The sequence below is a fragment of the Oncorhynchus gorbuscha genome, linkage group LG04 (genome assembly GCF_021184085.1).
Source record: "Oncorhynchus gorbuscha isolate QuinsamMale2020 ecotype Even-year linkage group LG04, OgorEven_v1.0, whole genome shotgun sequence".
NCBI lineage: Eukaryota > Metazoa > Chordata > Actinopteri > Salmoniformes > Salmonidae > Oncorhynchus > Oncorhynchus gorbuscha.
In genome coordinates, this window is record NC_060176.1 from 18,414,422 (window position 1) to 18,430,169 (window position 15,748).

The 15,748-nt window shown below is 41.4% G+C and overlaps 1 protein-coding gene across 2 annotated transcripts in view; it reads left to right on the top strand.

Annotated features, from left to right (window-relative positions):
* Positions 1-15,748, top strand: part of LOC124033790 (myotubularin-related protein 13-like) — a 163,980-nt gene that overhangs the window by 21,882 nt on the left and 126,350 nt on the right. For both annotated transcript variants that reach the window (XM_046346087.1, XM_046346089.1), the window contains exon 2: positions 11,260-11,345. In XM_046346087.1, the coding sequence (XP_046202043.1) occupies positions 11,260-11,345 (86 nt within the window). The remainder of the gene's footprint in view (positions 1-11,259; positions 11,346-15,748) is intronic.

A 15,748-nucleotide genomic window follows, 5' to 3' on the forward strand; every position in this document is an offset into this window, starting at 1 on the left:
TGTTCTAAATTAGTATATATTTTTTTGCTTTAAAGTGCTTCCATTTTTACATCAATGAATGGTGCTATAAAAGTTGAATAAATTCTTATTATTATTAATGGGTGGACTGGCTGCCATTGTGAGTGTACCCGCAGGCGCAAATCAGGAAGATAAAGAAGTGTACCCATCAATATGTGCTGTGATTTGTTGATTCAACTGACATTACAAAAAATAAATTCCATTGCTAGAGCAACGTCATTTGAATAAACATTCTACATTACAATGAAAATGATTGTATGCAGTTAAATTGTCAGGGTTCCAAGCCTGTTCTATTCATACGTGCTTATACGGTAATTGTGCCAGCCCTAATTCTTGCTACAGTTCTGGAAGCTTGTGCAAGGCCTTAGTGTTATGAATATCTTAACCTAATATTATTTCAATCATATTTTTAAAGGTATTTGTAATGTGCTCTGTCAGAGTAAGTCCGTAGCTTTCATTCAGTTTCTGCTTTTGACCAATAGAGGTGAGGTACTCCGGTTGTGGTGGTTGTAGAATTGACAATGTCAGATGTGGACATGTCTCTTATGTTATTGAACACCAGGGATTTGTTACCTCTATTGATTGGCTGATGCACTTTGGGCAGCTTCCCTTTTGGTTTTGTGCTTTGTGATGAGGCATCCTGACCCACAATGGAGGAGTTCCTTCCTTCCTTTCTTCGTCAGAGTGGAGAGTGCAGGAGGGGTGTTAGCCAAAGCTTGTCCAGGGAAACTCCACTGAATACACTGCTTCAGAGCAGCTATCCAGATGGGGATTCTGTTTTCCACAAATATTAACATTCCATTCAAGTACTTATGAAAGTCAAGTAATCAGTTAGGAAAAGCATTTGCATATTGTATGATGGAAGAGTAGGTTGCTGATTGTCAGTGTGGTACTGTAGGAAGGATTGCAAAAGAAGCCATGGCAATTCCTAATCAGTAATTGCCTAGTCTCTTGATCAGATATCTGTCAATGTTCAGATCATAGCTATAGACTAGTTGTAATGGAGGCCAGAGGATTGAACTCAATGAAACCTTTCCATTCATATGCCTTGCTCTTTTAGGAAAATTAAACCAAAACAAAACCACTTATTTAGGAAAATGTTATGGCCATCATTCGTCATCCATAAAGGACAAGTTAACAAATGGTGTGCTAGGTACGTCACTGGTTGTATGGTTAACCTTCCACGGCTCTTAATTCATTTGACCCATATTATTTTGATGGTTGATGTGCATTTTGGTCCATCTTTTCCTGTGATGCTCCTGATGCCTTTCCTTCCAAATATTTTCTTAGTTCTGCTGCTGCTTTCAGACACTGGAATGCTTCCTGGAATTGGATCTCTGACATCATTCACTTGATCATCTTTGATACCCTTTCCTATGCAAACCATGGCATAGTCCTTTGCAAATCTTCTCTTTGGAACATCCAGTCCAGTGTGTTTAGTTTTAGGATGGGGGTGGTGGAAAGCTTTTGGACAGGTTGTTGGAGTGATTAGGGGCTTTACGTAATAACTCTTGTTGAAAAAATAGCATTCAGCACTAACTGGGTTTCATTACGTGAAGCAGTGGTGGGGGATTTTAATAAAACCCTTCTTGTGGAACAGAGGAAAACAGAGTTGGCAGCACCTGCCAACCTGTCTCCGACCAATCGGCACACCTGTCCACACACTGAGCCAGATGTAGGTTAGGAAATTGACGTGGAGATGACGACAGCTGGCGGCTAGCCGCCGGCCTAGGGCCTGCCCAGGCCTCCTAGAGCTGATTTATTGAGCAGCTCTGTTAGAAGACCAAGGCCAGGAAGATGGATTAACCTTTTTCCAGTAGAAGAACCACCTGCGCTAATCAAGAATATATCAAGAAAGACCAACGACCATCCTATGGTTGTTTTGGAAACCGAATCAGTCAATGATTTATAATGTCTAGAGCATTATGTCTTTGGCCTCTTTTTAAAAAATATATTGAAAAAATATTTATTTAAATGTTTTCGTCTCTTAGGTTTTTCATTTGAGCTTGTTTTCATTTAAGCTGTTGTGTTGCAAGTGTATGCAAATATTTGCTCATCTTACTCTCAGCACACTTTTTGTGTCTTGTCCCAAATTTGCTCAACACTCACATCTTTCGTGTATTTTACCACAGGCCAAAATTGTAAAAATGGCATGAGTTAGCTGTGGAATGCACGAAGCAGTAACCTCCAGCTCTGATAGTCTGTGTTGCACTAACAGTGTGTAGAAAACTCTCAGCAGACCCAGTGATATAACCGCTATCTTATGCTGGTCATTACAATACTGTGAAAATACCATGGCCAACTCATTAACACTGTGAGTCTATGAAAAACAGGTTTTTAGGACACACGGGAGACCTATGTGGAGGATTCGGGGAAACATTGTTTAATGGTTTGGTTTACAATTTGGTTTTGGGGGTTTGACATTTGTTTTGTTTTACAAGATTTTCGAATGTAATACACTACCAGTCAAAATCTTTAGAACACCTACTCATTGAAGGGTTTTTCTTTTATTCTTACTATTTTCTAATATTAGTGAACACATCAAAATGACGAATAACACATTTGGAATCTAAATATTTGAAGTTCTTCAAATGGCCAGCCTTTGCCTTAATGACAGATTTGCACAAGCTTGGCATTCTCTCAACCAGCTTCATGAGGTAGTCACCTGGAATGCCTTTCAATTAACAGATGTGCCTTGTAAAAAGTTAATTTGTGGAATTTCTTTCTTCTTAATGTACCAATCAGTTGTGTTGTGACAATGTAGGGGTGGTATGCAGAAGATGGCCCTATTCCATATTATGGCAAGAACAACTCCAAATAAGTGAAATGAGACGATACTCCAAGACATGGTAGTCAATGCGGAACATTTCAAGAACTTTGAAAGTTTCTTCAAGTGCAGTCACAAAAACCATCAAGCTCTATGGTGAAACTGACTCATGAGGACCGCCACGGGAATGGAAGACCCAGAGTTACCTCTGCTTCAGAGGATAAGTTCATTAGTTACTAGCCTCAGAAATTGCAGCCCAAAATAAATTCTTCAGAGTTCAAGTAACCGACACACCTCGACATCAACTGTTCAGAGGAGACTGTGAATCAGGCCTTTGTGGGCGAATTGCTGCAAAGAAACCACTACTAAAGGACATCAATAAGAGACTTGCTTGGGCCAAGAAACACGAGCAATGGGTTTTAGCCCGGTGGAAATCTGTCCTTTTTGGTAGTCCAAATGTTAGATTTTTGGTTCCAACCGCCGTATCTTTGAGATGCAGAGTAGGTGAACGGATAATCTCCGCATGTGTGGTTCCCACCGTGAAGCATGTAGGAAGAGGTGTGATAGTGTGGGCGTGCTTTGCTTGTGACACTGTCTGATTTCATTTAGAATTCAAGGCACACTTAACCAGCATGGCTACCACAGAATTATGCAGCCATTTTTGTCAATATAATCATTTAAAAAAAAAGAACCCCTGAGAAATGAATATTTTTCTAAGACACACTAGGCATAGGCCTAAATCAGTATTATTAATTGCTACTGTTAACTCAGGCCCCTGTTCAGTCAACACTTTCAGTGCCAAAATAATGTTTGACTAAGCCTGTCTGTCATTTTTTTGCAACCCTTGTTAAACATGGAGTAAATCCCATGTAGACTAGTGATTGGGCACATGGTGTTACTAAACAGACCAAGTCTGCTTAGTCTTCTCCAGAAAGTGATCAATATTATTCAGCACTTCTATAAACCAAATGTTATTCACTTGTTTATTTTTTGTCATGACCTCCAAGCAGGTTAACAGTGTGGAAAATCTACCAGTTGTTTGGAATTCCTCTGTTTGTTATTACAAGAGGATCCTGAAATTAGCATGTTTCTGTTCCAGGCTGACCTTGCTTGTATTAACCACAGCTGTCCGGCTGCTTTATTGTTATCTAAGGGGTAATATCTGATGGTCTGGACTACTTTTAATTGTTTACAGAGTGCAGCCTCACCAAATGTCAGGGATTCTGTAATTTGTCATCCATGAGTGGAAAGTAGAGCTTGGACCGCTGAAAGATTCTAAGCATGTGATCTCAATCAGGGAATGGGCACATACTGCAGACACTTGATGCGATGTCATGGTCAGGACAGGGCACGGGCTCCTCGGGGCCCTACTCAGCCCTCCACACAGGCCCAGAACCCTCATGAAGATTAACGGCTCCCCTCTGTCTCCAAATCCCTGACAGAGGTCAAGGTGTTAAGGGGCAGCTGACTGCTGGCTTGAGCCGCTGAGGGCAGCAGGGCAGCAGCCAAATGATACTGGTGATTAGGTGTAGCAGTCCCTCCTATTGGATTCCTACTCTCTCCCCTCTACATGACCTGCCTGACTCGTGGACCACTGCTCCACCATGATAAAACAGAGGATGGTACTTAACGTGTGTGTTTTAGACAGTAGTTCAGGCCTGGTCTTCATGGTACTTTACATACTGTGAGAGGAAATGCTAGGCTGTCATTTATTTTTGTTGTAATACAAGGTCTAGTGCCTGTTTTTTTTACTGCTGGTTACAATTTCAATTACCAACATGGCTGTTAGCATGTTCTGTGAGCCAGTGGTTTCCTGAAATCTCTGCTGTTCCAGTTTAGATCGGGGGAGAGCACTCGGCATTGCCACTCTCCACTTGGCTGACATGTTTACAGGAAGCAGAATCAACGTCAATATGGGGATAAAAAGTGTTTTGTGGAAAGAGATCGGTCTATTTTTAAGGCAGCAGTGCCATGATGTACAGTAGACTCTCTTGTCAGCAAATTCTTTACTGTCACTCTTACACATCAACCATGCCTTGCAAAAGTATTCATCCCCCTTGTCATTTTTCCTATTTTGTATTTTGTTGCATTACAATCTGTAATTTAAATGGATTTCTATTTGGATTTAATGTAATGGACATGCACAAAATAGTCCAAATTGGTGAAGTGAAATGAAAAAACAAGTTGTTTTCAAAGAATTATACAAAATAAAAACCGGAAAAGTGGTGCGTGCCTATGTATTCATCCCCTTTGCTATGAGGCCGCTAAATAAGATCTGGTGCAAAGAATTGCCTTCAGAAGTCTTATTATTATTAGATTGCACACAGGTGGACTTCATTTAGGTGTCACATGATCAGTGTGTGTATATACACTGCTCAAAAAAATAAAGGGAACACTTACATTGTGTTGTTTAACTCCAAGTCAATCACACTTCTGTGAAATCAAAATGTCCACTTAGGAAGCAACACTGATTGACAATAAATTTCACATGCTGTTGTGCAAATGGAGTAGACAACAGGTGGAAATTATAGGCAATTAGCAAGACACCCCCAATAAAGGAGTGGTTCTGCAGGTGGTGACCACTACTCAGTTCCTATGCTTCCTGGCTGACGTTTTGGTCACTTTTGAATGCTGGCGGTGCTTTCGCTCTAGTGGTAGCATGAGACTGAGTCTACAACCCACACAAGTGGCTCAGGTAGTGCAGCTCATCCAAGGTGGCACATCAATGCGAGCTGTGGCAAGAAGGTTTGATGCGTCTGTCAGCGTAGTGTCCAGAGCATGGAGGCGCTACTAGGAGACAGGCCAGTACATCAGGAGACGTGGAGGAGGCCGTAGGAGGGCAACAACCCAGCAGCAGGACTGCTACCTCCGCCTTTGTGCAAGGAGGAGCAGGAGGAGCACTGCCAGAGCCCTGCAAAATTACCTCCAGCAGGCCACAAATGTGCATGTGTCTGCTCAAATGGTCAGAAACAGACTCCATGAGGGTGGTTTGAGGGCCCGACGTCCACAGGTGGGGGTTGTGCTTACAGCCCAACACCGTGCAAGACTTCTGGCATTTGCCAGAGAACACCAAGATTGGCAAATTCGCCACTGGCGCCCTGTGCTCTTCACAGATGAAAGCAGGTTCACACTGAGCACGTGACAGAGTCTGGAGACGCCGTGGAGAACGTTCTGCTGCCTGCAACATCCTCCAGCATGACCGGTTTGGCGGTGGGTCAGTCATGGTGTGGGATGGGATTTCTTTGGGGGGCCGCACAGCCCTCCATGTGCTCGCCAGAGGTAGCCTGACTGCCATTAGGTACCGAGATGAGATCCTCAGACCCCTTGTGAGACCATATACTGGTGCTGTTGGCCCTGGGTTCCTCCTAATGCAAGACAATGCTAGACCTCATGTGGCTGGAGTGTGTCAGCAGTTCCTGCAAGAGGAAGGCATTCATGCTATGGACTAGCCCGCCCGTTCCCCAGACCTGACTCCAATTGAGCACATCTGGGACATCATGTCTCACTCCATCCACCAACGCCACATTGCACCACAGACTGTCCAGGAGTTGGCGGATGCTTTAGTCCAGGTCTGGTAGGAGATCCCTCAGGAGACCATCCGCCACCTCATCAGGAGCATGCCCAGGCGTTGTAGGGAGGTCATACAGGCACGGAGGCCACACACACTACTGAGCCTCACTTTGACTTGTTTTAAGGACATTACATCAAAGTTGGATCAGCCTGCAGTGTGGATTTCCACTTTAATTTTGAGTGACTCCAAATCCAGACCTCCATGGGTTAATACATTTGATTTCCATTGATCATTTGTGTGATTTTGTTGTCAGCACATTCAACTATGTAAAGAAAAGTATTTAATAAGAATATTTCATTCATTCAGATCTAGGATGTGTTATTTTAGTGTTCCCTTTTTTTTTGAGCAGTAATCTGTATGTATGTAAATATGTAAAGAAAAGTATTTAATAATATAGGGGCAACACCATGAAGACCAAGGAGCTCTCCAAACAGGTCAGGTACAAAGTTGTGGAGAAGTACAGATCAGGGTTGGGTTATAGATTTTTGTTTTAACTTTGAACATCACACAGAGCACCATTTTAAATACCATAATTAAAAAATGGAAAGAATGTCACCACAACAAACCTGCCAAGACAGTGCCGCCCACCAAAACTCACGGAACAGGCAAGGAGAGAATCAATCAGAGAGGCAACGGAGACAAAAGAGAACCCTGAAGGTGCTGCAAAGCTCCACAGCGGAGATTGGAGTATCTGTCCATAGGACCAGGGTCACGCCAAGGTTCTTTGCACTCTGGGAGGGCGACTGTGTGAAGTTGTCAACTGTGATGAAGTGGTCTTTGAGCAGGCATGCCTGGTGGAAGAACAGTTCTGTCTTGAGGTGGTGGGCCATGAGTGTGCACAGCCCTGAGAGGGTGGAGAGGAGGATCTTATGGTTCATGGTGTCTAAAGTAGAGGTCGACCGATTATGATTTTTCAACGCCGATACCGATTATTGGAGGACCATAAAAGCCGATGCCGATTTTAATCTGCCGTTTTTAAATGTATTTATTTGTAATAATGACAATTACAACAATACTGAATGAACACTTATTTTAACTTAATAGAATACATCAAAATCAATTTAGCCTCAAGTAAATAATGAAACATGTTCAATTTGGTTTAAATAATGCAAAACCAAAGTGTTGAAGAAAGTAAAAGTGCAATATGTTCCATGTAAAATATATACCATGTAAGACGGCTATCGTTTCAGTTCCTTGCTCAGAACATGAGAACATATGAAAGCTGGTGGTTCCTTTATCAGGAGTCATCAATATTCCCAGGTAAGAAGTTTTAGGTTGTAGTTATAGGACTATTTCCCTCTACCATTTGTATTTCATTAACCTCATAGTCCGCCCCATCCCGCATGCGGTCGCATTACTACAGCCTCAAGCTCATTACCATAACGCAACGTTAGCAATTTCTAAAAATCGCAAATGAAATGAAATAAATATGCCTGCTCTCAAGCTTATCCTTTTCTTAACAATCCTGTCGTCTCAGATTTTCAAAATATGCTTTAGAACCAGAGAAAATCAATAATTTGTGTAAGAGTGGTGATGGCTAGCTTAGCATTTAGCATTAGTATTTAGCACGCAACATATTCACAAAAACCAGCAAAGGGATCAAATAAAATAATTTACCTTTGAAGAACTTCAGATGTTTCAATGAGGAGACTCTCAGTTACATAGCAGATGTCCAGTTTTTCCTGAAAGATTCTTGTGTAGGACACATCGTTCCGTTTTGTTACTATGCATTTGGCTACCGAAACTAACCGAAAATTCAGTCACCTACACGTCGAACTTTTTTCCGAATTAACTCTATAATATCGACTGAAACATGGAAAACGTTGTTTGAATCAATCCTCAAGGTGTTTTGTCATATCTCTTCATTGAAATGCCGTTCCTGGAAGCCTGCATTGTTCTCAGATTCGGATGGAAAAATACTGGTAGGTGACTTTTGCGCACCAATTTCCACTCAGACACCGTGCGGGACACTTGGCAATTGTAGTCTCTTATGGTCAATCTTCCAATGATATGCCTACAAATACGTCACAATGCTGCAGACACCTTGGGGAAACGCTAGAAAGTGTCCGTTCATTCCTGTCGCATTCACAGCCATATAAGCCGATCATGGAAAACGTACCTTCAGAAATCCTGTTGATTTCCTGGTCGCTCAAACATCTTGGTTTTGCCTGAAGCTTTTGTTATAAGGCACTCAGTGAAAATCTTTGCAGTTCTGGAAACGTCAGTGTCTTCTTTCCAAAGCAATCAATACCAAGCATAGTCGAGCATCTTTTCGTGACAAAATATTGCGCTTAAAACGGGCACATGTTTTTATCCAAAAATGAAATACTGCCCCTATAGGACTAACAGGTTAACCTTTGAATATTGGATGTTCTTATAGGCACTTTAGTATTGCCAGTGTAACAGTATAGCTTCTGTCCCTCTCCTTGCTCCTACCTGGGCTCGAACCATCAACACAACGACAAATAGCGTGCTAACTAGCTAGCCATTTCACTTCGGTTACACCAGCCTCATCTCGGGTGTTGATAGACTTGAAGTCATAAACAGCGCAATGCTTGACGCACAACGAAGAGCTGCTGGCAAAACGCACGAAAGTGCTGTTTGAATGAATGTTTACGCGCCTGCTTCTGCCTACCACCGCTCAGTCATACTTGTATGCTCAGTCAGATTATATGCAACGCAAGACACGCTAGATAATATCTAGTAATATCATCAACCATGTGTAGTTATCTTATAAAAAAACAATCACTAGTTAAGTTTAATGCTAGCTAGCAACTTACCTTGGCTTACTGCATTCGCATAACAGGCAGCCTCCTTGTGGAGTGTAACGATAGGTTTCTTCTCAACAGAGATGGAAGGAAAACTGTGTGCTAAATGTATGTTTGACAGAGCTTAAACTAAATGTAAATTAAGTCACTGTGTCAAACGGCACATTGGAAAGGAAAGCATTTGTAGATGGTCTTGGAATCTTTTAAATTTCTTAGATTATTTTTCAATTTCTTAGCTTTCCAGATTGTTCTTTCAAATCCTCTTCAATCGCCACCTTAAATAGGTTGCAGTTTGTTGTGACTGACTCATTACATTTTGTTGACACGTAATTACATCACATTTTTCAAAATTCCCCAAAACAATTGTAAGTCTGCCATTATGTGACGGTGACCCTGTGTTCTTTTTCATGATAAATTGGCTCTTAAAATAGACCAGACAACACTTTGAATCTATGCAGTCCATGCTGTGGCATTGTCGGCTCAACCATGCATTGAATACCGAACTGAGAATAAAGAGATGACAGTGTTCAGCAGATCAACCATGTACTGCATATCTCTCTGCCACCACATTCTATTGATATGACCTTGTTTGCAGATATTTCCCTGGGCTGTCTAATAGGTGACCTACCTGACAGATGCTGGGGTTGAGGAGGGTTCTCTCCCTTTTTCCTTCTTTCGTTCCTCATCCTCCTCTCCTTGAATCATGCTGTCAGAGTGGATCACTCCCAAATGGATGGCCTTCCCACTTTTTTAATTTGCTGTGTTAGCTGTCCGGGTTCAGTTTCTCGCACTTAATCTTTGGCCACTTTCTCGGTGAAACATCTTGATTTAATCCAACCCTGTAATTTATTTATTGGCCGTGACCGATTCCAGATCTGTTGATGCATTTCACCTTCATTCTTTTAACCTTTATGCGTGTTTGTTTCTCATGTCGATGGCAGTGTCACATTTTAATTCAATTTCACTGTCAGTCAACTCATTTACACTCCCTGCACATTTGGTTCTGGATGCTTTCAAGTTTATTTTTGTTCAATGGCGACTTGGCTACATTAGGGCTTTGGCTCCATGCCTACTGATTTGGAAATAGGCCTATTTATTTATTGCGGCGTCTGCTAGTGCAGATGCAAATAATAGGCTAAGTTTGTAAACAGATCTGTTTTGTCTTCCCCTTCGTGTGGGTTGGCAATTGGCTTGTAGGATTGCTTCACCATTTATATTTTGAAGTTATACTGTGGGATTTTCGCAATCAAGCCCTTTATCTACTCACCCAGAGTCCTATACCAACTCGTGGATACCATTTTTGTGTCTACGTGCATGCTAGCAGATACCCATAGACTTCCAGTCATTGCGCTAACACTAGTTAGCATTGGCTCGCAAAACTACCTCTAACTTCCTTCATACTGGACACAGAGACATATTAAAATGGTACCCATGAGTTCATCTGACTCTGAGGACGTAGATAAAGGGCATTATTGCCAAAATCCAGAAGTATCTCTTTAACATGGCAATCTTGGGTTATTTGTTAGCACTCAGGAGCAACACAATCCCTCATACATTACCACTGGAGAAGCACAGGATGAATGTTCTGCCGTTATGACCCTGTAGTGCTACTCCTTAGTGCTTTCCTCTTGTGGTTGAAGTGTTCCTACAGAATGAAGAGAAAGATGGAAAATGTAAGGAGAATCATCACTGTGGACCTGAAAGAATGCACCAAACCGATTTGTGCCAATTAGGAAGTCTGGAAATGTGATCTTACATCAAAATCATTTGTGCGTCCTTGAATGCCCCCTTCACCTCTACTGTTTGGAGAAATAGTTTTATTTGGGCCATTCACAACCAGTATGTCCTTTTAACAATGTGAAAAGCTGACCTTTTTATTATGTAAAGCGTCCATTCCACAGAACATTTATCTTGACCCATGCATCATTCACCGTACACAGTGCATCTGTCTGGTAACTAGAGGAGCTTATCTCTTCCCTCTTCCTGTTGGTGGTATAGGCCCTAGAGCTCTGTTATGAATTCCAGAATATTGTAGATATTATTCAGGCTACTTCTCAGGTGGAAAACACTTTGACATCAGATCAGATCCTTGGCATGCCAGGTTTCCCTGCCATTGATTGCTGTTTCATTTCCAGGTGCAGGAGAAGGATGTGGGAAGATAATCCAGCGCTTCCCCAAAAAGGACTGGGAGGGCACAGTGTTTCCCCAGGGGGTGGAGATGGTGAGTACATAACATGTAACTGAAACTGACTTATTCATGCACCCTGTGTGATAGCTGTGGTAGTGAGTTGCTTGCTTCCCCACATTAACCTCCCTACCTCAGTCTGCATGTTTGATGGGTGTGGGTTTAATACTGCAAGCAAAGATTGAAGATAGCTCTGGTTTCTCGTCTCAGAACTTGAGTTGACCTAATGGACACATGGGGCACTGCCTGACAGAACAAAAATTGAGATATTTGCATAATTTCCTGTTGTGACTGTGAGCACCATTTTAGTGGTTATTTTGTCTGCAAATGGAAAATGTGCTTGTTAAGCTACGGTGCTCCAACCAATCATGATGTTTGAGCGCTCTGTTCACTCAGGGAGCCCTCTCTAGTAGCTCTTCTGGAACTTTCTGGAGATTAATGTGTCATTTGTACAGGTTGTGCAGTGTTCCCCTGGTTAGTCTTCTCACAGTGCCAACTTCCTGACTTGCCGGAACAGTCTTGACCAATTTAAATTTTTTAAATCCAGTGAAGTGCACTGTGAAATTATCTGTTGCCATATCATACTGACAAGAACCCCAGGAGTGGAGCAGCAGTTGAGGCATCTTCTTATGTTCCCAGGACGCATGTTCTTCTGGAGGGTGCAGAGCAAATATTGGCATTTCCTATATCAACAAATGCATAATGATTGTTTATTCAAGAGTTTGTTTCAACCCTTTCAACCCTTTCCGCCAACCCACTAATTGGGACATTCTTACCCACCTCCCAGAATCCTCAGCTATGTCCAGCCTGTTATCGCTCTCTCTGCTGGGTGTCCCAATCTTCCTTTTTTTGGTTGCATTAGGGAGTTGCATCCTTCTCTCTCCCTTTGGTCACTCTCATTATCTTTCTCCAGCCCCCTCTCCTCCGAGGGCGACTTAGGGGGGTCCTTGACTTGAGACATGGGGCCTGTTACCATCATGCACAAATCATTGCACTCATTGTAAGCAAATATTTGCTTATCTGGGTCTGGAGAGATCTGGAAATCAATATCCAGGGCAGCAGTAGCAGTAAACTCACTGGCCCAGGCAGCCTCCCACAGTTCAACAGTGTTCTTTCTCCTGACAGCGCATGGCCAATGGGGCCTGCCCGCGTGTTTGTTTATTTGTTTGTTTACTTGGACATACTAAATGATTTAAATTAGGATGCTTTTGGCCCACAGTCAACAGCGAGGAGAGCGAGGCGCCTCTTGAATGCCGCTGTCCCGCGAAGACCCTAATTACCCAATAATTTTGACAGATTCCAGGAACTAGTTAAGCATTTAGTTAGAACAAGCAAAATCAGCACAATTTCTTAAAGATGCGATCGCTGCATCATTTTGAACATTTGTTTATGTTCACATATGCACTTCTCCCCTCATGGAGGCTAAATTACTCTGCCCTTTTAATGCCAAGTGGATACACATGGACATTTCTTCTTCCTCTGTTATACAGTATGTTCTAGTTCTGTCAATTTTCATTTTTTCTCTCTCCTCAACACCCAACTATGGATTTTATTACATTTAGTACTCAATGCTTTCACATAACCCACAAACTGGCCACATGTTTTTATGTTAATGTCCACATTTTTGGCATAGCCCTCAGTTTGGGACGAGTAGTGCTGAGTGATTTTATTTTTTTATTTTAAATTTAATAAATACATTTAAAACAAATGTATAGATAGATATATGTGTTTTTAATACAAATATATATGTATATATGTGTGTTTTATTTATTATTAATTTTAAACAAATCTGTTTTTTTAAACAGCTAATTGACTGTCTGTTAAATGTTTTGAATTCCATTTAGTTTTTTTAGTTTTTTCCCCTGTGAGCAAGATGAGAGCGAGAAATCAGATGAAGCCTGAACTGTGCGATGTAGTAGGGAGTTGTAGTTTCCAACAGGCCAATTTTCTACATAGTTTAGTGCAGAAATTGTAGTAATTAACTACAATGACCATAATCCATTGAACTCCTGCTTAAACTTGTCCGGTCTGTGCGGCGAAAAACACGGGAGACTGAGGGAAGACTAGATCGAGCGGTATAGAAAGCAGTTGCTTCACGAACCTGAAAATAGGACTTCATCAGTTGGTATTCAGCAGTGAAAAGTATCATGACATTGACAGAATATATTTTCAAGACCCAAATCTTTTCAAATAGCCTATTCCACTCTGGTGGAGCTGTAGCATGAAAGAGAGAGGCCTTGGCTATCTTGGATGTCTGTGTGTGCCGAATCGTGGAGATAGAACGAGTGACACAGGCAATGAGTCTAGCTGACTGTAGGTTTTGTGATGGGTTGTAAATCATAATGGGCTGCGGAGAGACTGCTTTCCTCAAAACTGAATAATTATAAACTGAGTTGTATTTTTAGCTCATCCTCTTCTCTGTTATTAGCCTGGGCTCTATATGTGTTGTAGGTAGGTTGCACATTGCTAGAATAATATGCAAATGAGTTTAGGCCAGTTTAAGCTTTTCGTTGGACTCGTCATCTTGATATTGTTTGCTAAATTTCACTTCTTGTGGCCTAAAAAATATTAATTCAAAATAAATCTATGAATGAGAATAACAGACTCTGACTTTCATAATTATTCCCATTTTTAAAAGTGACAACTTTAGGGCAATAAACACTATTTGAATAGCTTTCAGAATACTCTTCATAACTTTAATTTGTCTTAATGCTTTTATGATGTTTCAGTTTGTAGGATCAGGCTTTTGGTTGTTTGGTTCACAACGGCAAGAAGGGATTTTGAATTTTCTGGCCTCATGCATGTATACGTTTTTAGTCTTTTAATGCTTTGCTTAACTGTAAGATTTGTTCAAATTTCTCATTAGATATTTATATCCTGCTATTGTTTCTTCTATCTCTCTCATTATTACATTAGGCCTCCCATGTTTTGGGGTTATTTAAAAATAACTTCATACCTTCTGAGAGCCAAGAACTCCATCAAATTCATTCATCGTTTGATCATAGTGTGGCAGGAGAAATCCAGAATTCAACTGAAAGTGTCTTAATAGGCCAAGTCCATATCAAATGTTGAGAAAATGTAGGCTGAATGATCAAACTATTTCCAGGTTAAAATGTTATGGGATGCATTTTCTCCATTGTTTTTGATGGTAGGCCAGTCTGGTAGGGCCTACATTGTGATGAAATAGCCACAGTACCCTACTTGGCAACTTTTAAAATGTACCTAAAGCCTGTACAGCCTCAGTGTTCACAGTGAACTCGTGCTGGAAGTTGCACAAAAGTTTGAGATCAGCAGACCAGAAATTTGCTCAGTGCTGAATTTTTTTTGAAGGAACATTGGTGTCTGCTATAAAAATAGACTTTGGCTATTGGCCTAGATCAGTGGTTCCCAAATGTTTTATAGTCCCGTACCCCTTCAAACATTCAACCTCCATCTGAGTACCCCCTCTCGCACCAGGGTCAGCATTTTTTTGCCATTGTAAGACTGCCACACACACTATACGATACATTTATTAAACGTAAGAATGAGTGTGAGTGTTTGTCAAACCCGCCTCGTGGGAAGTGACAAACTCCTATAGGACCAGGACACAAAAAATATGATAAAAATCGATTTTGCTATTTTATTTAACCATCTTACATTTAAAACCTTAATAGTTCATTGAAAATCGTGAATAACTCACCACAGGTTAATGAGAACCGTGTGCTTGAAAGGATGCACATACTGTAACTCTGCAATGTTGTATTGGACAGAGAATCCATCTTAAATCATTTTCCACACACAGTCTGTGCTTGTATTTCATTTTCATGCAAGTGAGGGCTGAGAATACACTCTCACATAGGTACGTGTTTGCAAAGGGCATCAGTGTCTTAACAGTGCGATTTGCCAAGGCAGGATACTCTGAGAGCAGCCCAATCCTGAAATCTGGCAGTAGCTTCTGATTTACATTTACATTTAAGTCATTTAGCAGACGCTCTTATCCAGAGCGACTTACAAGATTTAAAATTAAATTTTCACAGAATCGCTTGTTGCAATTTCGATGAGGCTCTCTTGTTCAGATATCGGAAAGTGGACTGGAGGAAGGGCATGAACGCGATAACGAATCCAGTTGGTTGTGTCGTCCGTTTCGGAAAAGTGTGTAATTACGCACCCAACTCACTCGGGTGCTTCGCTATATCACATTTGACATTGTCCGTAAGCTTGATCATTTGCACACAAAAATCATACAATGATGGAAAGACCTGTGAGTTGTCCTTGTTAAGGCAGACAGAGAAGAGCTCCAACTTCTTAATCTTAGCCTCAATTTGGTCCCGCACATTGAGTAAAGTTGCAGAGAGTCCCTGTAATACTAGATTCAGATCAGTGAAAAAAAAGTGGCAATACTTTGCCCCTTGAAAACCAGCGCACTTTTGTTTGTTGTAAAAGTGTTACATGGTCGCTGC